The sequence below is a fragment of the Rhinolophus ferrumequinum genome, chromosome 6, assembly GCF_004115265.2.
Source record: "Rhinolophus ferrumequinum isolate MPI-CBG mRhiFer1 chromosome 6, mRhiFer1_v1.p, whole genome shotgun sequence".
Taxonomy (NCBI): Eukaryota; Metazoa; Chordata; class Mammalia; order Chiroptera; family Rhinolophidae; genus Rhinolophus; species Rhinolophus ferrumequinum.
In genome coordinates, this window is record NC_046289.1 from 26048213 (window position 1) to 26072852 (window position 24640).

General features: G+C 40.9%; 1 protein-coding gene across 14 annotated transcripts in view; it reads right to left on the bottom strand.

Annotated features, from left to right (window-relative positions):
- SIPA1L1 (signal induced proliferation associated 1 like 1) overlaps positions 1–24640 on the bottom strand; it is a 348723-nt gene that overhangs the window by 18164 nt on the left and 305919 nt on the right. For 11 of the 14 annotated variants that reach the window (XM_033107759.1, XM_033107746.1, XM_033107752.1 and 8 more), the window contains 5 exons: positions 17607–17846; positions 16235–16400; positions 11035–11281; positions 2254–2397; positions 679–808 (listed from right to left, as the gene is read on the bottom strand). In XM_033107759.1, the coding sequence (XP_032963650.1) occupies positions 679–808; positions 2254–2397; positions 11035–11281; positions 16235–16400; positions 17607–17846 (927 nt within the window). The remainder of the gene's footprint in view (positions 1–678; positions 809–2253; positions 2398–11034; positions 11282–16234; positions 16401–17606; positions 17847–24640) is intronic. The other 3 variants (XM_033107757.1, XM_033107758.1, XM_033107756.1) reach the window with 1 other exon arrangement.

Below are 24640 nucleotides of genomic sequence, written 5' to 3' on the forward strand. Positions count from 1 at the left end.
ACAATGTGTAACAACCAACCAATTTTACCACAGGCTAATTGACACGACCAAGAGTTCAGTTCCTACAGCACCTCATAACGAAACAATGCTATTCAAGGACCTGCTGTACAGTAATATCACACACATCCAATATCCTCACCACTTGCAACTGAGGGGAAAATGTCAGCCTCTGCGCAGTTAAACAGAAGTCAACGTCCTTAACTCACAAGAAAACCCTCTGGGTTTCCGTTATTGCTTACGTATTTTACATACAATCTTAACTATCGTGGTGACTCATGTCTGGTGTAGATCTGAAGTAGCATGTTGGAGCTGCTAAGACACAGGCATATTTACAAGATGGCCAACTGAGAGCTGGGGAACAGATTCAAAGACTAACTGCGCAGGAATCAGGGGATGTTTTAGTGCAAATGATTTTTCTTACCTTACTAATAAGCCCCAAGGGCATAAAGGAATTATGACATTAAATAACAAGGAATTTCATAATTACAACTTTACGTCAAGGCCAGTTTAATTGTATTTACACTATTTAGTTACAAAATGTTCTAACTAAAATGTGAAGTGCCAGGCACTGCGTTGAAGAGAAGAGCGTCATTCAGCGAGTCCCCGTGGCCTCCATCTCCCCTTCCCCACCTGCTGGCACTAGTGTAGCTGACATGTGGTGCAGAGTGGTGACCTCACCATTGGGTGACCAACCTGCTGTAAGCCTTCATCTGGGCCAGAGCCTGGTCCTCAAGCTGGTCACTGTTGGATGCAGCACTCAAGGGGCAATGGTTCTCATCACTAGCAGCAAAGAATGAGGCTCTCTGGACTGGAAAGGAGATAAGAAACCATTCAGCTTTCTGGAACCATGTCCTGAGCCCTACCTATCAAGCCACCAAATGGCCACAGTGACAGTCATCTAATCAACGTGCAGGGAAGCATCAGAACCCTCGTAGGAAGAAATTATTCTGTGTTAAGCTGTAAGAGGATAGGGGCATTGTAATTTCCCTTAAAAAAAGTTGTTGTGAGTCAATGTTTAGTCTTCCTTTCCTCTTGCTCATCAAAGTAGCATTCTGTTAAACATTTCCCTGGAAACAGGCCTTGTGCCAAACTTCCAGACCAAGGCTTTCCACTCAGCGATGATATAAAATGCATTAAAGAGCTGGTATTAAATTTCTTGAGACTTGAAGCATGTTTTCCATAAGATGCCTGGGCACCTTGGTGGGCTTTAACCCATGTCCACACCACGTGTGCTTCAACATATATCTACTGAAAACTTGAGCCCCCAAAAACCAAAATCAAATTAGAAAAACCCTCCCATTAGAAACACAAAATTGCTACCACTTCATATATAGGAGAGTGACCAACAAACTGAAATTTAAAATTCAGTTACTATTGGGGAGTTGCCAGTGAAAATGGGGAAGCCTTGTTCACTGCTTCCTGGTTGCCAAACTGAATTCTTTGGCCTAATCAATTTCTCCCCAAAACTGGAACCCGACAGAATAGCCACTTTCAATTCTTCAAGAGCAGTAACAACAAATGAAACCCCCCCTCCCAGCCCTGCAAACAAATCATCTGCTAGCATCTTCATTTTAGAAAGAACTACGTTACACCAAAATATTTGGAGTGACAATCTTAGAATAAGTCAATCTATTCCAAAAAAGGCACTTGACAGCCTTATGTCAACACACAAGACAGCATTGTTTTTAGTTTTTTTATATTTCGGCAAACCGGGACAGCACCAGTCTAAGGACCTACAATTAAGAACCAGTGGCCGGGAGCAAGCACACAGCCAGTGGGTGGGCCCAGGAACAACGAGGACAGGAAATGTGCTGCCACACAAGGGAGAGGTGAATGGGAAGGGCAGGGGGAGCACCCAACATTTGCCAGGACCAAGGCAGGGCAAGCATCCTAACAGATCCAACTGTGCATTTAGCAATGATGTCTTTACGACGTGATGAAAGACCATGTTCTTTTCAGTCAAGTGACAGCGCCCGCCCTTCCCACATACAGGGCAGTAAAGCATCCGTGTAATGAATACCTGTGGAGAGGAAACACCAGATTCCATCTGATTAAGTCAGACGATGTGTGCCCCTGCTGAAGTGCTCAATAAGTGTTAGTTCAGCTCATTTCTGGCTGTGCCGGTAAAGGGCATGTGCTGTTGGTGTGTCCGAAGCAGCAGAGTGAACAGACCTGGCCAGAGCACTCACACGCCCACACCTCAGCGTGGCCGTGCGCGGCCCTGCGCTGTCTGCTTGGATCTCCAGGACTCACCCTCATAGGCCTTGGCGGCATCCACCAAATTGGACCAATCCAAATCCGCAGCAGCATCGGGCAGGGGCATCAGGCCGGGGTCGGGCATGGGCCTTTGGGTCTCCTGGACGTCGGTGAGGGAACTGTCTGAGGCCGAGAACTCTCCTGCAGGAAGAGACGAGGGAAAAGACACTTCTCATGCCCACAGGAGAACCACTCGTGAGCTTATTTCTTTTCTGTTACCATAAGAGAGCTGGAAGTCATTCATTACCTAGAATTAATTTCTAGGCTAGCGGGCCATTAGTGGCCATTCTAAAGCTGAGGTGAACTACGGATATTGGCTTCCTCCAGTCTCAAGTCTTGTTTTTTCCTTTTTAAATGACCTTCTACTATCTCATTTCTAGTAGTGTGAGTCATGGAAAAGTTACTTTTGCACAGAGCTAATATGTCTGCTTTTGTAGGAGCTCTTTGTCCACAGTGGGGTCCAGGGCAGCGCCAGCGTCTCGCTTTTCCTCACAGAGTGAAAGGATTCAGGCTGAGTAAAGAGGCCTTCTCTTTCCCAAGGACACGATAAGCAACGCCTGGGGTCAGTGGTTTTGGACTGAGCTCCTTCTAAGGTGACAATTTTTTAAATACAAATATTAAGTCATCCTAAGAACTAAGCTTTGCTTAGCCTGGGGCAGGGAGGACTGGTGCAGTGAGCCACTCTATGCCATAGGAGGGCATGCTGTTACTGCTCAAGTTCATGAAGGCGGAGGACAGGGAGGGAGGGACGGCTGGGGGCTCATGAAATGTAAACGCTCTCCCGAGGGCAGAAGCTGGGGTGGACACAAGGACAGAGCGTGCAAGTTCATGAGAAGGGCCACCCTCAGAATGTGACTGTGACCCTGACGTCCATGCAAACACAACCAGAGGTGAAGCTCTCAGCTAAAATCTGTAAGCGACTCCAGAAATACCTGTTTACAAGGAGTTAAAAAGTTTCGTCAATTATGAGAGCCTGGTAACCCAGAGTATATTTAGTGCTTATTTTCCCTTTCAAATTATATACAGAACTGCTCTGGAAGTGCAGCTGCCAGTTATTAATGTGCTTAAAATTAGCAAAATTATGAGTAAATGGAAATCAACAAATACTGCCAGATATTAGACGCTTGTTCTATTTAAACTTGCTCCCACCAAGGGTAAGTAGGTGGAACAGACAATTTTAGAGATCACAACCCTTCTGCCCTTTTATCTCTGGGGCTCAAATTTCCATATGGGGGAGAAAGAAGTCACCCCTCCGCATTGTCCAAACACATTTCAGTGGTATTTACACCAAATGAGGCAGGGCTAAGGGATCAGGCCTGCAAGGATTGCTCAGATTAGGCCATGAGATCACCATGCTGCTGCCTGATTTTCAGGAAAGGAAAGGTGAGCTCAGAGAGGGCAGCTTGTTTTTTCCCTTCCTCAGGGCCCAGCCTTTAACTCCGGGCTTCCTCTGCTGAACAATGACTGTGTGGGAGGTCTGGGCTGCTCTCCTAGAATGGAAGCTTCTAGAAGGCAGCGCCTACGCTGACATGACACATGCAGAGAAGGCTTCACAAAGGGTTTGTTTTTACTGCTGCAAAGGTTAAAAAAAAGTACAGGGACGTGAGAGAAGCATTCAAGGTAGGTATGAAATTGTAGGAGCAATGGAATTCAGGAGAGTGTGGCCCCAGTGTGGGGACAAAAGGGGAGAAAAGGTTTAAAGCATATCAGGTCACTACCAGGACCTAATATGTGTCAATTTTATGTGTCAATTTTAGTTCTTTGGGGGTGACCTCCTGGAGCAAAGAGAAACCAGATTCAAGCCTCAGTTGGATGAGGGCATGGGAAGGGGAGGCTGGCATGATCCTTGAGTAACGTCTGTCAAAGGTGAGAAGGGGAGAATGGGAACATTGAGTGGGATGGAGATGATGGTGGTATAGTCATGAGAGGAGCTGAGCGTTCACAAATAATGCAGGGAGAAATCAAGTTAGGCAAGCAGCACATTTAAAGAAAATACTGCTCTGAGAGGCAGTAGAAGGAAAAGAAATGTGGGTATGAATGAACACAAAATTCCCAGAAAAAAAAGGGGGGTGGCAGAAGGGAAGTGGGGTTGTAGCCCTATGTATAATCCACAAGCAGGAACATAGGTTCCATAACAGGTATCTGTTGTGCTGGGTCATAGCAGGGACGGTAGGTACAAAAGACAACCCTGGAATGGGACTGGACAGAGAAAGGAGAAAGGAAAAAGGCAAATTTAAATCCATAGTCACAGAATACGGCCCTTAATAAATTGGGATCTAGTTAGGTCACAGAGCAAACAAGGCATTTATGAACCAAAGGCAAGAATATGGAGGTGCCTCATCATCAATACACCTTTTCCTAAAATAATACTTGCTTGCCCACTGAGTAAATGAAAGAGTCAACAAACAAGTGGTTGACACCAGAGGCAATATTCTCACATCCTTGGAGAGACAGAGAACAACGGCAAGCCTGGGTTTTGATGTGACTGAAGGCAACCAGTGGATACAGTCTCTAAGACATAACTAATCTAGTCTTAGCAAAATTTATCCACTCATAGCAGCAGTGCAGATGTTTGGAAAAAGTACTAACTCCCCAAATACACCTTTCAAATTCAAATTCAGGTCTTGGGGATGGTCTGGAAATCTTTATTTTTGCCCTGTTTTTGTGGCTGCCACTCAACGGATTGGCTCTGGTGGCCAGGGGGACTTGCATTCCTGGGTCCCATGGGATGGTAACAATCAGAGAGATAGTTCTTGGCATTATATCTTTACTAGGACACTGCAAAGACAGCAGATTGAAACAAACTCCAGTCTTTCCGTGAAAGAGGATTATTTCTTGTTCTGGAGCTTTGGCCGAGGGGCTGGCTTCAGGTTTGGCATTAAACTAGGGGCTGGCCTATGAAGGGACTTCTCAGGAAACAGAGGCCAATGCTTTCTTCCTCTACTTCACTCCAGCTCACCAGTATCTCCCAGAAGGAAGTTTATACACTTATCTGGCACCCCGATTTTGTGACACCTCTATATTGCCTGGTTATGATGACCAGAAAGGCTTAAGCCTGTGGTCCCACAGGAATATATATATATATACACACACACACACACACACATACATATATACACACACATATATACACACACACACACACACACACATATATTTGCATACTTTAAAAGCTGCTGCCAGAGGATCTGGCTTCTAATCAGCATGAATCTAAGTACTGACTGAGATCCTCCCCTCAACTAAAAATAAAGTCTTAGCACACCTCAACTAAAAATAAAGTTGGCTGTTTGAACATCACAAAGTTTAAGAGAAAAGCAAGAGCTAGGGCAGGAGTAAACAATAAGGTTCATGCCTTACACGAGGCCACTCCTTCAAGACTGGAAGAGGGGGCTGTTTCATCTAGTGCATAGATGTCTGTACAGAATGTCAAGAAAAATGAAGAAACAGAGGAACACGTTCCAAATGAAAACAAGATAAAATCACAGAAAAACAAATCTTAATAAAATGGAGGTAAGTTATTTACCTGATAGAGTTAAAAATAATGGTCATAATGTTGCTACAGAGCTTGGAAGAAGACAGATAAACAAAGTGAGCACTTCAACAAAGAGACAGAATGTATAAGAAAGTATCACATAGAAGTCACAGAGCTGAAGAACACAATAACTGAACTGAAAAATATAATAGAGGGGTTCAACAGCAGACTAGATGAAGCAGAAAAAAGGACCAGGAAACTTGAAGACAAGGCAATGGAACTCAATTAGAGTAGCAAAAAGAAAAAAACAAACAGTGAAGATAGCTGAAGGGACTTATGAGACAATATCAAGTGGACCAACATTCACACTATGAGAGTCCTGGAAGAAGAGAAGAGAAAGAAAGGGTGGGAAATAAACCAGATATCCAGATCCAAAAAGTCCAGAGAGTTCCAAATAAGATGAGTCCAAATGGAACCATACCAAAACATCTTATAATTAAAATGTCAAAAGTTAAAGTCAAGGAGCAAGAGAAAAATAATTTGTCAGGTACAGGGGAGCCCATATAAAGCTCTGAGCAGATTTTCTAGCAGTAATTTTGCAGACCAGAAAGCAGTGGTAAGATATATTCAAAGTCCTGAATGAAGAAAACTTCCAATCAAGAATACACTATCTAGTGAAGTTATCAAAGTATAAATCTAACTGGAAAAGGTAAATATATAGTAAAGGTGGTGGATTAATCGCTTATGAAGCCAGGATGATGGGTAAAAGACAGAAATAGTAAAAATAACTATAACTACAATAATTTATTAAGGGATACACAAGATAAAAGATGTAAACTGTGACATCAGAAATATAAAATGTTGGGGGTAGGAGGAGAGTAAGAATGTAGAGCTTTAGAATGCATTTAAACTTAAGTTGTCATCAACTAAAAATAGACTGTATAAATATAAATTGTTATATGTAAGCTTCCTTGTAACCACAAAGCAATAAAACCTATAGTAAATACACAAAATATAAAGAGAAACAAATCTAAGCACACCCTACAGAAAGTCACCAAATCACAAAGGAAGAAAGCAAGAAAGAAGAAAGGAACAGAGAAATTACAAAACAGAAAACAATGAACAAAATGGCAATAAGTACATACCTATCAGTAATCACTTTAAATGTAAATGGACTAAATGCTCCAATCAAAAGACAAAGAATGGCTGAATGCATTAAAAAATAAGATCCATCTATATGCTGCCTATAAGAGACTCACTTTAGATGTAATAACATACAGACTGAAAATGAAGGGATGGAAAAAGATATCTCAGGCAAATGGAAACCAAAACAAAGCTCAGGCAGCTATACTCATATCAGATGAAATAGATTTTAAAACAAAGACTGTAAAGATGATACGACATTTGTAAATATTTACACATTAACATAGGAGCACCTAAATATATAAAGCAAATATTAACAGACCTAAAGGAAAAAACAGACAGCAATACAGTAATAGTAGAGGACTTTAGCACCCTACTCACATCAATGGGTAGATCATCTAGACAGAAAATAAATAAGGAAACATTGGCCTTAAACGACACGTTAGACCAGATGGACTTAACAAATATATAAAAAACATTCCATCCAAAAGCAACAAAATACACATTCTTCTCAAGCACACATGAAACATTAGCCAAGATAGATCATATGTTAGGCTAGAAAACAAGTCTTAATGAATTTTAAAATACTGAAATCATATCAAGCATCTTTCCCCACCACAATGGTATAAAACTTGAAATTAACTACATCAAGAAAATGAAAATTCATAAACACGTGGAGTTTAAACAACACGCTACTGAATAACCAATGGGTCAAAGAATAATCAAAAGGGAAATAAAAAAATACCACGAGACAAATGAAAATGGAAATACAATATACCAACACTTATGGGATGCAGCAAAGCAGTTCTGAGAGGGAAGTTCATCTTAATAAATGCCTAATCAAGAAACAAGAAATGGTCATCTCAAATGACCTAATTTTACATCTCAAGGATCTAGGAAAAAAAGAATCAATAAAGCCAAAAATTAGTAGAGGGGAGGAAATAAATGAAACAGAGACAAAAATAAATAAATAACTAAATAAAAGTAAAATAAGTAAACACAAATTAAAAAACAGAGTTCAATGAAACTAAGAGCTGGTTCTTTGAAAAAATAAATAAAATAGACAAACATTTAACTAGACCCACCAAAAAAATGAGCAAAGATTCAAATAAAATCCGAAATGAAAGAGGGGATGTTATAACTGATACCACAGAAATAGAAAGGATCATAAGAGACTATTATGAACAATTATGTGTCAACAAATTGGATAACCTAGAAGAAATGGAAAAATTCCTAGAAATATATAACTTACCAAGACTGAATCATGAATAGAAAATCTAAACAGACATATTAGTAGTATGGAGATTGAGTAAGTAATTACAAACCTCCCAACAAACAAAAGTCCAGGACTAGAGGGCGTTACAGGTAAATTCTACCAAAATTTTAAATAAGAATTAATACCAACTTTCTCAAACTCTTCCAAAAAATGGAAGTGGAGGGAACAGTTACAAACTCATTTTATGAGGCCAGCATTAACCTGATACCAAAACTAGACAGGGATACCACAAGAAAAGAAAATTACAGGTCAATAATCCTGATGAATATAGATGCAAAAATGCTCAACAAAGTATTAGCAGACCGAATTGAACAAGACATTAAAAGGATAATATACCATGATCAAGTGTGATTTATTCCAGGGATGAGAGGATGGTTCAAAATCCACAAATCAATCAATGTAAAAACATCACATTAGTGAAATGAAGTATAAAAATCACATGATCATCTCAATAGATGCAGAAAAATAATTTGACAAAATTCAACATCCATCTATGATAAAAACTCTCAACAAAGTAGATATAGAGGAAACGTACCTCAATATAATAAGGATTGTGTATGATAAGCCCATAGCTAACATCATAGTCAATGGTGAAAGGTGAAAGCTTTTCCTCTAAGATCAGAAACAAGACAGGATACCCATTCTCATCACTTTTATTCAACATAGTATTAGAAGTCCTAACCACAGCAATTCGGCAAGAAATAAAAGCATCAAAATACGAAAGGAAGAAGTAAAACTCACCATTTGCTGATGACCTATTATATTAGAGAACCCTACAGACTGCACCAAAAAAAAACTGTAAGAATAAACAAATTCAGAAAAGTTGCAAAATACAAAATCAATACACAAAAATGTGTTGCATTTTTATATATTAATAACAAACTATCAGAAAGAGAAGTTAAGAAAATTCCATTTACAATTACATCAAAAAGAATAAAATATCTAAGAATAAATTTAACCAAGAAAGTGAAAGACTTGTATTCTGAAAACTATAAGACATTGATGAAAGAAAGTGAAAAACGCACAAATAAATGGAAGGCTATACCATACTGACAGATTGGAAGAATTAATTATCATTAAAATGTCTAACCTACCTAAAGCAATACACAGATTCAGTGTCATCTCTATCAAAATACTAATGACATTTTTCACAGAACTAGAACAAACAATCCTAAAATATGTATGGACTCACAAAAGACCCAAAATACCAAAGTAATCTTGGGGAAGCAGAACAAAGCTGGATGTATCACATTTCCTGATTTCAAACTATATTACAAAGTGATCGTAATCAAAACAGCATAGTATTGGCATTATAACACACATACAGATCAACGGAAGAGAAGAAAGAGTGCAAAACAAACCCACACATATATGGTCAATTACTTTACAACATAGGAACCAAGAACAGACAGTGGGGAAGGGACAGTCCTTTCAATAAATGGTGTTGGGGAAACTGGACAGTCACATGCAAAAGAATGAATCTGGACAACTATCTCACATGTTACACAGAAATGTACTCAAAATGGATTAAAGACATGATTGTAAGACGAGAAAACAAACTCCTAGAAGAAAACATACTAGGTAGTAAGCTCTGTGACAACGGTTGTGGCAATGATTTGGTAGATTTGACACCAAAGCTAAGGTAACAATACCAAAAATAACCAAGAGGGACTACATCAAACTAAAAAGCTTCTGGACAGCAAAGAAACCATTAACAAAAGGAAAAGACAACCTACTGAGTGGGAGAAAATATTTTCAAGTCCTATATTCGATAAGGGGTTAATATCCAAAATATATAAAACTCACAACTCAATAGCAAAAGCCAAACAATCTGATGAAAAAAAGGGCAGAGGATCTGAACAGATTTTTTTTTCCTTAGACATACAGATGGCCGACAGGTACATAAAAAAATGCTCAACATCACTAATCACAGGGAAATGCAAACAAAAACCACAGTGAGATATCACTTCACACCTGTTAGAATGGCTATTATCAAAAAGTCAAAAATTTTTGGTGAGGATGTAGAGACAAGGGAACCCTTATGCACTGTCAGTCGGAATGTAATTGGTACAGCCACTATGGAAAACAGTATGAAAACTTCTCAAAATAAAACTACCATATGATACAGCAGTTCCACGGCTGGGTATTTATCCAAGAAAATATCCACTTCTGGGTATTAACTTGAAAAGAGAGAAGCACCCCCATGTTCACTGTAGCATTTTATGTAATAGCTAAAATATGGAAACAACTTAATTGTCCATTGATGAATGAATGCATAAAGAAAATGTGGTACATATACAATGGAATATTATTCAGACATAAAAGAAATAATAACATTTTGCCATTAGCAAGGACATACTGGACCTTGAGGGCATTGTGCTAGTTGATAAAAGTCCTACAGAGAAAGATAAGTCATGGGGATGTAATGTACAGCATGGTGACTATAGTTAACAATACTGTATTGCATATTTGAAAGTTGCTAGAAGAGTGAATCTTAAAAGTTCTCATCACAAGAAAATAAAAAAACTGTAAGTATGAATAATGATAGGTGGTCATTAGACTCATTGTGGTGATCATTTTGCAATATATACAAATAGCGAATCATTATGTTGAACACCTGAAACTAATTTAATATTATATGTCAATTACACCCAAATTATTAAAAAGCCAGCAAGCATCCCAGGAGACTTTTATGGCCTGGTGAGGCTGACTGTCTGTACCCTGTGGTTTGCCATTACTGGTAAGAGGCTAAATGAGGGAGGTGTTGGTGAGCTAAGATAACCTAAGCATGTTAGCAGGGCTCCGTCCGGTTATTATTCTTTGAGCAGTTGTTTTGGGGACATTGGCCATCATCAGCAGGGCTCTGCAGCTGTCGCGAACAACTTACCATGCAATGACTTCATTCCCAAGGTGTACGAAGGCCTCCGCAGCGGGAGAGACTTGGGGAGAGAAGGGTACGTGCTACTGAAGAGGACATCGTTGGGCAGGGCTTGGTCCAGAAGCGAAGCCCTCGAGGTGAAAAAGTGCTCCCTCTGGCCACTGTAAATACTCTCATCCGACAGCGTTCTGTGCAAGGCCCGCCTTGAGGTGGGGGTGGTAGGAAAAGGAGACTGGGGCGAGGAGAGCACATGGAACTGAAACACACAGTTGAGACACAGAAGGTCAATTTTCTGGGTCAGGCACCTATGACTCAGTTGGGAAGCGACGGGTGGGTTAACAAAATCACTGCTCTCAGACACACCTCTTCAAATCCTGGAGCCCAACAAGGAAGTGTCAAAGTCTACCATCGCGGTCTACATCCTTCAGGGCTTGCTCACACCCTCAGCCCAGAATATCAGTGCTCAGTACATAATTCAGATATGTGATTGAGTGAATTCATCGATGTGGTGTCACGGTTAAGGACAACGTGAGGATCAGACACATGTGGGTTGTATTTGAATCCTGTGTCATTGACCAAATCATGTAATCTCTCTGAACCAAACTCCTTGTCTGTGAAACGGGGCACAACATCTCTCAGGATTACTACAAGGAATAAATGAAACACTGGATTGATCACAATAGCATGTATCCGTGGTATTATGAAATAATATGATGGTCCCCAGGGGAACCGCCACAGTGCCAGGAAGGGATCCTCAGAAGCTTGTCAAGTGACTACATGTTTGCTAGGCATCAAGAACATTGGATCATCACAATATATTAACTCAGATAATAGGTGGCTCTTGATAAACATTAACTACTATAATTACATTTAATCAGTTTGGGCAATAATTTACTTTGGGAGATACATTTCCATTCATGAAATGAAAACAGGGAAGTCATCTTTATAAATGACAAATATTTATATAGTTATATATAAATGACAAACATTCCAGATAGCTATAGCTCTTGCTAATGTCTTTTGCCTTTGTGACCAGATTTCACTTTGAGATTTTTCTGCAAAGCAAGCTTCTGAGAATCCCGTTCATTAAGGAACAACAGGCACACTAACAATATTTAAATACCTGGCACCCCGAAAGCCAGCAGAGCATTTGGTCTGTTAACAGTAAAGCTACTTTTATTCAGTTTCTCTTAGAATACTGTTCACCTTGGCAGGGAGAACACTGTGGGGAACAGGTGAAGACGTGAGTAGGAGGACTGAGTCACTGCTGGCAGAAAGCTACTGTGGGACTTTCTAAGACACTTTTTAACAAGAGAGATAATGCTACAGCAACGAATCCATTTAGGATGCTGAGAACACAGGGTTGACACTTAGGTTCATTCATGTGCCTTGGGTCAAACACGATTCCACTCAGCAAGCCAAGGGTTAACCAAGTCAGCGCCACCACAATGTGGTGTGCACAGTTGCTGCATAAACACAAAAATTATTAATCAAGCACACTGTAAATCAGCCCCAGGTGTAGCCAATTGTGCTCACTTTTGAAAATTCATGATGAGCTAAACCCAAGGTACACATGTGCCTGCCTAGAAAACTAAGCTGCTATGACAAATGCTCCGCGAGTCTTGAAGTGGACAGAACTTGGTATGGAAATGATTTCTCTTCTCACTTTACAGAGAAGAGTGGGTATCAGAGAGGTTAAATGGCTTGCCACTTGTAATTAAAACACAAACAGAACCCAACCCTTCCTCCACCCAAAAACAAATCACCGCTCATCTATCTGCAAGGTTCTAGGACAACCACAGAAGGCTCCTGCTTACCAATCAGATCTCAGATCTCTCCAGAACTGCTCTCCATTTTTTTTAGTACCTGTGTTCACCAAAGGAATTTCCTTCTCCAGTGAGTATCCCCACCCTGATGGTTTTATAGGAGAGAAATTTTCCACCACTTCTAGCTTCAGCCTCTTTGGGAAACATTAGCATACTTTAAGGCTGTAAACACATGCCTCGAAGAAGTCCTTTGAGCAGCATGCTTTATTAAAAGTTATAACATCCTGCAGTAAAGGGAGGCAGGATAGGAGATGGAAGGAAGCAGTCTGCCTAGATGCTTTCTGCCCATTAAAAAAGAGCAGGACCCAGTCTTGTCCAAACTTGTCCTCACCCCATCTCTCTGCAATTCTAGCCTTAGAGGTGTGCCCACCTCTCCGGTTCCTGCAAGTGCACTGTCTTCCTTGCAGGTCAGACCAGAGATTGCTGAGTGGCCTTGCCCAGGGCTGCTAGCCCCTGGGAAAGAACCACAACAGTATTGACGGCCAACTCGGAAGAGATTTTAAAGAGCATGTGGCCAGAGGTTTTTCAAACGATGCTCCAAGGAGCGCTAAGGGTTCCTCACAGCGTCACCTCTTAGTGAGAGGAGATGTTCCGGTGGGACCCAGGAGCCCATGACACTCAGCTCTCCTACCAGAGAAACGCTGCTTCCTCAGTTGTACATATTGGGCTTACATGTATAATTTTATTCAAATAAAGGGTTTTTGAGCTTTAAAATCATTGATCTACTCTGTTCCTCTGTTTCAAAGCTGAGGAATAAGGCCTAGAGAGGTGGCATCTTGCTCCAGGTCAGTCTCCTGTTCTCTCCCCTCACTCTGTCCAGTGCTCCTGGCTATTAGTAAAATGGGTTACCTGCACTTGCATTTAGGATGAGCAAGTATCAGGTCTTCCTAAACACTGGAGCTGCATGAGGCCTCGTTCTTTGGTCTATACCTGAGTGTGTTGGCTGGAAAGCAGTTTGTGTCACTGTCTGTTCACTTGTCACTGTATACAGCCCTCAGTGAAAATAATGTTATCCCATCTCTGCCTGCCAATCAGGTTTCTTAGAATGTTACACTCTGCCATTTCCCTTGAGGTAGGAGCTCTGCAGCATCTGTGTGAGGCCGTGCAGCCACCCACCTCCCAATTACAGCCTGCTCAGCAGTGCGCTGCCACAGATATCGGAGCCCTGCAGCAGACATCTCACTCTGCTGGCAAATGAGCCTGGGAATGACCCTGTCATTTGATATTAATGATCGCTCATAGGTAGCACTTGCTAGCCAAGAAAGCCAGTGTGGTATGAGTGGGTTCCAAGTTATCACAGCCTGAAGCTGACCACTCCTGGGACCACGAAGCCTGACGCAGTGGCTTGGAGCCTTGAGCCAGGATGACCTGGAAGACTTCCCAAGGGCACGCTGGCCTTATTGACACAGTAGATTCGTGGTCAGTTAGACAATGAATCTCAGAAGACACACAGAGCTACTCAGCTGAACTCATCCGAGACCAAACCGAAAAGGATGAAACTGGAGAGAAAACAGGATATTTCCTGTTCCTGCTTCCAGCCTCTTTACAGCAATAGTCTAGTCGACAGAAGCATTTTCTTTGCAGAGGGTCTGACAGTAATATAGTCACAACATAAAGACGTGCACCCCTGTTTCACATAGGAATGTTAAAGTAATTCATTTTGGAAATAAAAGCCAAGACCTAAAATAAGGGCAAAACAGACATTTGCTTTCAATTATTTCCACTGCATGAGTAAATCAAAAGAACGAAAGCTTTTAAGCTTGCCCCTTTCCAAAAATGTTAGAATTGGACGAAAGATTCCTTTCACGGCAAGTTTTATTTTCCTCTAAACTCAAAGGAAAACTGTCAGATAACTTTTATTTATAAAGGGTCCTTAAACATTTTAATACACCTCTTTGGGTTTTGATGGATAAAGACAGAAGTTTCAAGTACCATCTTTTGCGAGGTTGCTACGGAAACCATTTGTACCCCGGGTGATGAGTCAGAACTGTTTAGTGCTGGCTTATAAAACAGACATCAAGAATGGCAAGTCTTTAAAATGATTTATGAGCTTAATGTTTATGTTAATAAATCATTTCTTTCTCAAAACTCCAGAATGCTCTTTGGAGTACACTTAACTTCTGTAAATGTTGATTTTTAAGTTTAGGAGGTACCTGACTTATCTGGAGGAGAATGCACGCATGTGCACACACACACACACACTGAGGCATGTATGTGTGCGCACACACTAAAATGGTGGTGAGAAAGCCTGACTAGGACGAGACCACACAGCTCCTCTGGATGGGCACGCCCCTTGCATTCTGATCACAGTGTGAGGTTAATAGTCTAGCTTCCATTTTCAATCAATTCTCAAAGTTCTTAACTTAAGCGTTCCAGTCACTTCAAATAGACTACAAATCATTCAACTAAGAACCTAGTGAACAGAACACATCAAAGTTCACTGCCATGACCTTCCTGGGGTTGGACTCCCTTCTCCTGGGGTTACCCAATACACCACACATGGACATGCCTTATGCTCAGAGTGAAATACCTTTGGGCCTCACTCAGCAAACACCAGCTCCGAGCCCTGGGAGCGTGAGACTGCACGCTTCAGAGGACAAGAGTGAGAGCCTTAAGTCGGCTTCAGGGGGCCTGCAAGCTGAGGTGAGCCGAGCAAACCCTTTCACGTGGTCATGCAAAGGTCTGGCCATTGACACACAAACGTAAACTCCAAGCAAGTGTTCAGGACTCGATGGGGAGGAGGACCAGGTTCCAGAGAAGGCATTTGTAGTCTGGAATTCTGAGAGGGATCGGAGAGAACGCTTTATGATGTCGAGAAGTCTGGCAAGTTCTGAAGGTAAGTGTGTAGGCTTTAGTTTGCTGGACTGAAGAGTACACAGTGTATGGCCAGTAGGTTTGCCTGGCTGGGGTCAGGGGGCAGAGGCAAGGCCAGGGTGCTGTGGGCACATAGGGCAGGGGCTGTTTGTGTGGGAGAAGGGGAGCCCTTTGGACAGGAGGCACTAAAGCCCTCACAGAAAAATTTCTGTCTGACAAGGGCGCCAAGGGCACCACAGTTGTCTCTGTAGAGTTCTAAGAAGCAACGGCATTTGATGCAATAATGTTCGACAAAGAGTATCGCTTGTGCACTACTATGAGTAGGATGCACTGGAAGAAGGAAAAGCCATGGGGAAGGGACAGATGACTATAACTTGGAGTAAAGAGATGTGGCTGCAGGAACAGAGCATTTGGAAAACACTGAACTAATTATTGGGAAGACTGGATAATGGCGGGAAGTGGGTTCCAATGAGGAAGAGCCAGGAACCAACACTTCTTGGAGGGTGTAACTGCGAACAGCTCCATCCCATTTGAACTCTCATGCTATTTACCCCAAGTTCTGTCCTTACCTTAAAGTTCTTCTGGGATTCGGGAGGTGGGCTTTCAAGGTCGATGAGTTTCTTGAGATCCTCCTCAATGGTGGACTTGGAGGTTGGCTTAGGGGATGCCCGCAGGTCCCTGGTTGAGGCACGCAGCCTGGTGTGGGATATTTCATTGCCATCACTCTGATGACGCCTTGAAAGAAAATGGAAAGAGATGGGAGGAACTAGATCAGTAAGTCTCACTGAAGGGCACAAGGGGCTCTGAAGGATGTAAGTCAACGGAGAGAGATTAGAGGAGAGAAAAGGAGAACTGCTTCTGCTTAATTACATGAGAATCTACTCGGATAAATACTTGTTTGAAAAAACAAAACCAATTTGAGACACAAAATAAAAAGTCTGATGAATAAATCACTCTTTTACAGGAAACTATCAGCTCTACTAAGCCAAAATTAGCAACAGACTTATTAATAAAAGAACACAGGGTATGAATCCCAAATGCAATCTTTATATAGACAAAAACAAAATAATTGAATCTTTCTCTTTTTCTGCACTTCTCTGTAAGACAGTCCTTTATATTCAGGGGAAGTCACTTACTTTCTAATATTTCCTCTCGTGCCTCCTGGCTCAGTTAAGAATTACATGGGAAGGCTGTGATTAATATCATCAAAGGGACAAGTGTGGTCTTTACACCAGAGGGTTCTGAAGTTTGTTCTTCAGATATACAGTAATCCTCCCTTACCCGAGGTTTTGTTTTCTGCGGTTTCAGTTACCCACCCACAGGCAACCATGATCCAAAAATATTAAATGGAAGACTCCAGAAATAAACAATTCATAAGTATTAAATTGGACACGATTCTAAGTTGAGTGACGAAATCGTGCACTGTTCTGCACAGGATGTGAATGTTTTTTTGTCTAGTGTAGCCACGCTGTGTATACCATTCACCTATTAGTTACTTAGTAGCTGTCTCGGTTATCAGGTTTCTGTCTTATTATTAATTATTGTTGTTCATCTCTCACTGTGCCTAATTTATAAATTACATTTTCTCATAGGTATGCATATACAGGAAAAAACTTAGTATATACAAGGTTCAGTATTACCTGCAGTTTCAGCCATCCACTGGAGGTTACGGAACATAGACCCCACGGACAAAGGAGGACTACTGTACTCTTTCCTAGGAGATCTAAGATTCTCAAATCTGAATGTATGACAATACATTTTATTTCAGGAATGAGGTGGAGAAATAATTTTTTAAGTTTTACTTAGGAAACAAATATATAATCTCCCTACAAACCAACCGTTCCCCAATCCCCAGCCTGGCCTTGTCGGTTGTAAAAAATCGCCCCAAACTTTTCTGTTCAGTCACGTTAAAAGCAAACCACCCAGAAAAAGAATTCTTACTTTCTTGTGTCCATAAATCCCACGGAGTTTATGGTTCCTTCGGGTTTTTTCCATCCAATCAGGTACTTGCTAGTAGCGCCCTGGCGAGGGTAGAAAGTCCTAGGACCAGATGAGGAGGATGAGGACGAGGAGAAGGAAGGGGCAAGCTGCGAGGAGGTGGCAGGATGGAGCTCCTCTTTAGGTGAACTTCTGGCACTGGTAAAGACAACTGGGCTGGCAGAGTGACGGGAGCTCATGGTACTGAGGAGAAGCAGGACAAAGACAAAATGACCCAAGTGTGCAAGGGTGCATCCGGGGTCAATACATTAGCTATAAAAGTGTCATCCAGGATGGGGTTACAGCTGGGTTAAAGAACAATGAATATTTCATAAAATATTAATGGGGATGGCTTGCTGGCCTTCCTTGCTTTCTCACTGTAATTTAAATGTCTGCTGTCAAAGTGAAAGATGGTCACTGGGGCTCAGTGTGCACTTTACGTTAAAAAGTAAAAATAGTTAAGACTGTCAGGGACACTTTGAAACACGCTGGCACCATTTAAGTTTGTTATTGTGAAGTCTAGAAGAGGCAAGTGATGGGAAAGTCTGCAGTAAAAGGTCTAGGAGTCTCAATGGCTGTCTGTCTTGCCTTCCTCAGAACTAGAGGTCATGGTAATGCTCCCCAGGCCCAAACCAAGAAGGGGAGAGGAGATTGGATCAGACATACAGTTTCCACCACTCACATCCAAGGCCAAAGGGGCACACTGAGGTCTCTTACCCCATGGCATCTGGCATTAATATTGACTTTGTAAACATCTGCTCATGAGAATGAACTATCTTATACTACACACAAAAATCAACTAAAAATGGATTAAAGACTTGAACATAAGATCTGAAAGCATAAAACTCCTAGAAGAAAACATAGGGGGTAATTAATCTCCTTGACTTCAGTCTTGGCAATGATTTCTTTGGATTTGACACCAAAAGCAAAGACAACAAAAATAAACAAGTGGGACTACATTGATTTAAAAAGCTTCTTAGAGGAAAGAAAACCATTAACAAAAAAGGCAACCTACGAAATGAGAGAAAAAAATCTATCCAATAGGAGTTTAATATCCCCCCAAAATATACATGTATACAGAACCCCTCCAACTTAATTAAAAAAAAAAAACACCAAAAACCCAAGCCAATTAAAAAATGGGCAGAGGATCTAAATAGGCATTTTCCCAAAGACATATAGATGGCCAACAGGTACATGAAAAAGTGCTCAATATCACTTATCAGGGAAATGCAAATCAAAACCACAAGATATCACCTCACAACTGTAAGAAAAGCTATTATCAAAAACAGAAGAAATAATAAGTGTGAGCAAAGATGTAGAGAAAAGAGAATCCTTATGTACTGTTAGTGGGATTGTAAACTGGTGCAACCACTACGGAAAAATTATGAATGTTCCTCAAAAAATAAAAAACAGAACTACTATATGATCTAGCAATTCCACTTCTGGGTATTTATATGAAGAAAACAAAAGTACTATCTCAAAGATATCTGTGCCCCTATGTTCACTGTAGCATTATTTGCAATAGCCAAGACATGGAAGCAACCTAAGTATCCATCGATGATAAGGAAGATGTGGTATATATAGCTACACACACACACAATGGAATACCGTTCAGCCATGAAAAGGAAATCCTGCCATTTGCAACAACACGAATGGACTTTGAGGGCATTATGCTAAGTGAAATAAGTCCGACAGAGAAAGACAAATATTGTCTCACTCATACATGTCAACTAAAAAAACCCCAAACTCATAGAAACAGAGAACAGATTGGTAGTTATCAGAGGTGGAGGGTTGGGTGGGTGAAATGGGTGAAGGTAGTCCAAGGTACAAATTCCAGTTAGAAGATAAATAAGTCCTGGGGATGTAATGTATAGCATGGTGACTAAAAATAAAAAGCTCTTCATCATCAATGTATTTTAAAGTTTGGTTAAAGACTACAAAACTAAAGTCTCTGGGACTTAAGAAGAAGGCTACTCATTATACTTTAAAACTCACAAAGAGAATTTTTAAAACTAGGGATGAGAGTTTAAGCTGATCATAAACGGGAGGGCCTTTATTTGTAGGATTTCCACACTTCCTTCCCAGTGATATCACAGGACCTAAGTTCACATTACTTGAGCCTTGCTGAGTTCTCTAGCTTAGGCTGAGGCCAAAGACAGCTGATTCTTACCATGATGGACTTTGTTACTGAAGGTTTAATTAACAGGATGTGGTCTCAAAGCATCCCACAAGAGCACTTCCATTTGTCAAAAACCAATGGTCCTAATCTGAATAATGTATGAACTTCGGTTAATAAAAACATATCGATATTAATTCCTGAGCTATGACAAATGTACTATAATAACATAAGGACAACAGGGGAAACTGCGTGAGGGGTATATGGGAACTCTCTGTATTACCTTTGCAACTTTTCTGTAAATCAAAAACTATTCTAAAATTTAAAAACCAAGAAAAAATACCCCAAACAAACAAACAACAAAAAGAAAGAAAAAACAAAAAACCCCAAACCCTAATGGTCCTGAGATAACACATACACGTGAAAATGAATCTTGAACCCCTACTTCAGATCTTACATAAAAATCAATTCCAGCTGGGTTAGGTATTTAAATGTAGATCTAGAAAGTCTAGATTATAACATGGAAAAATATTTTTATGATAGAAGCAGAGGTTCTTTAATACGATCGTAAGGGAAAGGACTGAACCCCGTTAAAAGAACTTCTAGTCATCCAGAGTAGGAGAATGTATGTAAAATATATATCCAACAATGGCCTCCTACCCAGAATATATAACTAACTCCTAAAAATCAACAAGATAAACAATCCAACAGAAAAATGGGCAAAGATCTGAAAAGGAACTTCACACAAGAGGGCCAATAAACATTGGTGCTCACCACCATCAGTTATCAAGAAAATGCAAATTACAGCCACAAAGAGGGACCACTACACACCCACCAGAATGACTAAAATTATAGACTTACAATATCAAGTGCTAGAAGGAATGTGAAACGACGAGAACTTTCGTACGTGGCTGGTGGGAGTGTGATCTGTTACAACAACTTTGACAAACTGCTTCACAGTCTCTGCTGAAGTTGAGTGGATATGTATCCTGTGATTTAGCAATCCCACTCTCACCCAAAAGAAATTCATACACATTGTGTACCAAAGGACACATACAAGAATCTGTAATATCCCCAAACTGGAAACACTTGAAATGTTCCTCAACAGTAGAATGGATAAATGAGCTGTGATGTGTTCCCACAATGTAAATACACTGCAGTAATGAAAATAAACTAATGCTACCTGCAACACATGGAATGAATCTCACCAACAGAACGTTCACTTAAAGACACCAAACACAGAATAATACATATGGTATGATTCCATTTATATAAAGCTCCCAAATTGGCAACACGAGTCTAGAATTTCAGGTTTCAGGGGACGAGGTGGGAGGACCTGGGGAAGGCACGTGAAAAGGAGGGTGTCTGGATGTAGGTCCTGTTCCAGTTCTCGATCTGGGTAGTGAGTACACGGGTGTGTTCATTCATCTCGATACACTCATGGCCTGTGCCTTTCTCAGTATGCACGTGGTACTTTAAACACACTCACAAAAATAAAGCAAAAGGAGATAACTCGAAAGGAAAAGGTCTTATCAGTCCATAAGGCTCTGTACCAGATTGGAGAGAGTTGAGCAAGGTGTGGGGGGAAGAAAAGGACACACAGCAAAGGTGATCTGGCAGGTTTTCCACACTAACTGGACCTTATTACTTCAGATCAAATATGACCAACCACCTCCTTTATTTTTGTAACTAAGGAGGAGTAACTGGGCCCAAACTTTACAAAAGATATAATAATAATAAATGGCTAGCCACACTCTAATACCTCTAACAATATTTTTTTCCAAATATTTTTCTAACTAGAGGGGATGAAAACTCCACCCCCACCCCCAAACTCTCCAAGGGAACATAAATTGAAAAGCAATGCAATCTCACATAGTTTTTACCCCTTGACAACAAATATCCCATTTGTTTGCTTTTAAAATTTTTTAAAAAAGGAAATGTAAAACTCTTCCATAAATGTAGTACATTAGATCAGTAAGAACAAAATAATAGGTTTCTGTTGTGGAAAGAGAACAGAAAGGTGCATCAAAAGAAAAAAGGAAGTGGGGAAAGACTTTATTATATAAAGATAGAGGCAGACAAGCTCAGAGAGAGTAACTCCAGAGCCCCAGAGTAACAACACCATGCATTAGCACAGGGGGAGCATCTAGAGAGAAGCTTCTGAAATGGTTAAGAGTGTAGCTTTTGGGATACTTTAAAACAATGATAGACTTGTGGCTATTTGTTAGTTACTAAGGGAAAAGATCTAATCTTTGGTATGCAGATTGTTTTCACTTGACTATAGCTACCCCATACACATTTTATAGCTCAGATGTGATGCTGTCTCAACTGTGATCCGAAGCAGATTTCAGTAAAGTAAAATGCAACGAATCAGGGTCTAACGCACACATCTCTCAGTTTGGATAATCGTGTGCTGGCTTTACCTGCCTTGATTAGAATCCACAGACGAGAGCAAATGTGTTTGAATTACTGGAGCTGGTTCTCACCCTTGAAACACATGTTAAAATACAGATTGCAGGGCCCCACCTGAGATTCTGATTTAGTAGGTTGGGTAGGGTGAAGGGACATGAGAATTTGCACTGTCGTGTTCCCAGCTGAAGCTGTGCTCCCTGACTCAGACTGAAAATCACTGTACAGGAAGTACAGCTGAACTGCCCCGTAGTTTACCTTTCTCAGCAACAAGTACCTTGATAGGGTAACTGTCGTGCGGGGCGGTCTGCGGGGTCTCAGCTCCCGCTCCCCACATAAGAACGCAGGATATGGTGAGGCCAAAAAGGAACACCCACGGAGCCATAGGTAGGGGAGTCACAGCACTCTAGTCTCACTGGAGGCTGGAGCCACACGACCTGCAGCCTGCTGTCCGCTTTTCTGCCTGCCAACCGACCGACTGACCAACTAGCGCAGCCGCGGCAGCTGTATCAGTGGCCAATTGGCTCACTGGTTACAGCTGACGGCCAACTAGCCACAGCTGATGGCCATCTACCACTTGAGCCAGCACCCTTCCACGTGAGGCCGAGAGCCTAGAAACTGCTCTCTGGGACTCCGTCCCCACACTAACATTGGTATTTAGAACACTGCGGCTTTCAAAGCCTAAATGTTTAGTCAGAATAGAAATCATGAGCCATGAGAATAGAAAGTAGATTGCATAGTCTGTTGATTTACAAACCATTCCTCCATGTTTTATAAAATAGCTACGCTGGTTTTAGCCATAACAGATACTGCACAAAAGGGAAAGTTATAGAAAAGGCTTAGAAACGTCAAAGGAGAGCACAATATATACAGTATATATACCGTGTTTCCTCAAAAATAAGACCTAGCTGGACAATCAGCTCTAATGCGTCTTTTGGAACAAAAACTAATATAAGACCCGGTCTTATATTATATTACTTAAGACCCAGTCTTATAGTAAAATAAGACCCGGTCTTATATGATGTAATGGAATATAATATAATATAATATAATATAATATAATATAATATACTATGATATAATATAATACCCGGTCTTATAGTAAAATAAGACCCAGTCTTAATTTTTGCTCCAAAAGATGATTGTCCAGCTAAGTCTTATTTTCAGGGAAACACAGTAGCTTTTCAAGCTCTTCCCTTCCTGTCTGAATTTAACTACAAACGTTATTTCTCTGAGAGGCATTTAAGTTTTTGTACTAGATTATACACTCTTTCTTCTCTAGTGGTTATAATCAATAGCCCTACTTAACAATAGATTAGATTTGGGAGCAAAGTTAAAAGCAAAACCAAACAATTAGTTAATGTATGTAACTCACAGCATCAAGGTGAACACTTTAGTATACCTGCCTCTAATTCAGTAGGCACATGAGGGTCACCTGGGAGCTTTTAAAACATACTTTCTAATCCTAGAGATTTTAATTTAATAGACCTAGGTTGGTGCCTGGGTTGTGTATTTTGGCAAAACCTCCCACGAGTGTGCACACCAACTGAGAACTACGGCTCCCATCTGTTGAATTATTCATATTGTAATGACTTCATCAAAATCCACTTCATATTGTCAAGATCAAGAACGTGACATCATTGGAGCGGCGTTTCTCCAGTCGTGGACTGTGGCCACCTACAGGTGTTGATGAAAAGGAAGATTCTTTGGACACATCAGATCTCCTAGAGCCCCAGAAATCTGTAGTGTAACACACTCCCAAAGGATTCCCATGTTCCTAGAGTTTAAGTACCATTCATGAGCCCCCTGACTCCTCCCATTCTAAAATGGACAGCTCCTCCTTCGTGCCCCTATCCCTGGCCCAGCTGGGTGAGGGGCTCCTTGAAGCTGACCAATCCTACTGGCTTCAAACCACCTGGAGGGATGTGCACCCACGCACCTTCCCTGAGAATCTCTGCGGTGGCTTTAATTACAAAACAACTAAAACAAAGTTGTCAGCTTCACATTTTCAGAGGGAAACAGTGTGGCTGGGCTGTTTCATTCTCCTGGAGATTTCATGATAATTCAATATGCTGCAATTCAGTTTTACCCATGGCAAATTAGATCTCTCTACAGGAACTGCGTGAGAAGGTAATGAGCCAATAATATGGAACAAAGAGAGAATAGTAAATAGACATGTTACGAAGTGACAGCTGCAACATTTACTGTTTTTTTTCTCATTATATCAAAAGTGTGTTTAGGAGTATGGGCAAACTGGAACCACTAAGAATTTAGTCAGGGTGTTGCTGGATTCCCCACGAAGAGACCACTAGCCTTGTTCTTTATATAAGCGATGGGTCATTTCCTCTTTCCTAAAAATGGACCAACCTTTGATTCGTTTGGTCACTCCAGAACATTAATTTTGAAAAGGAAGAGAGGATACACACATATACACATGATACCTCATAGGGAAAGAGGAGAAGAAGAAATCGGG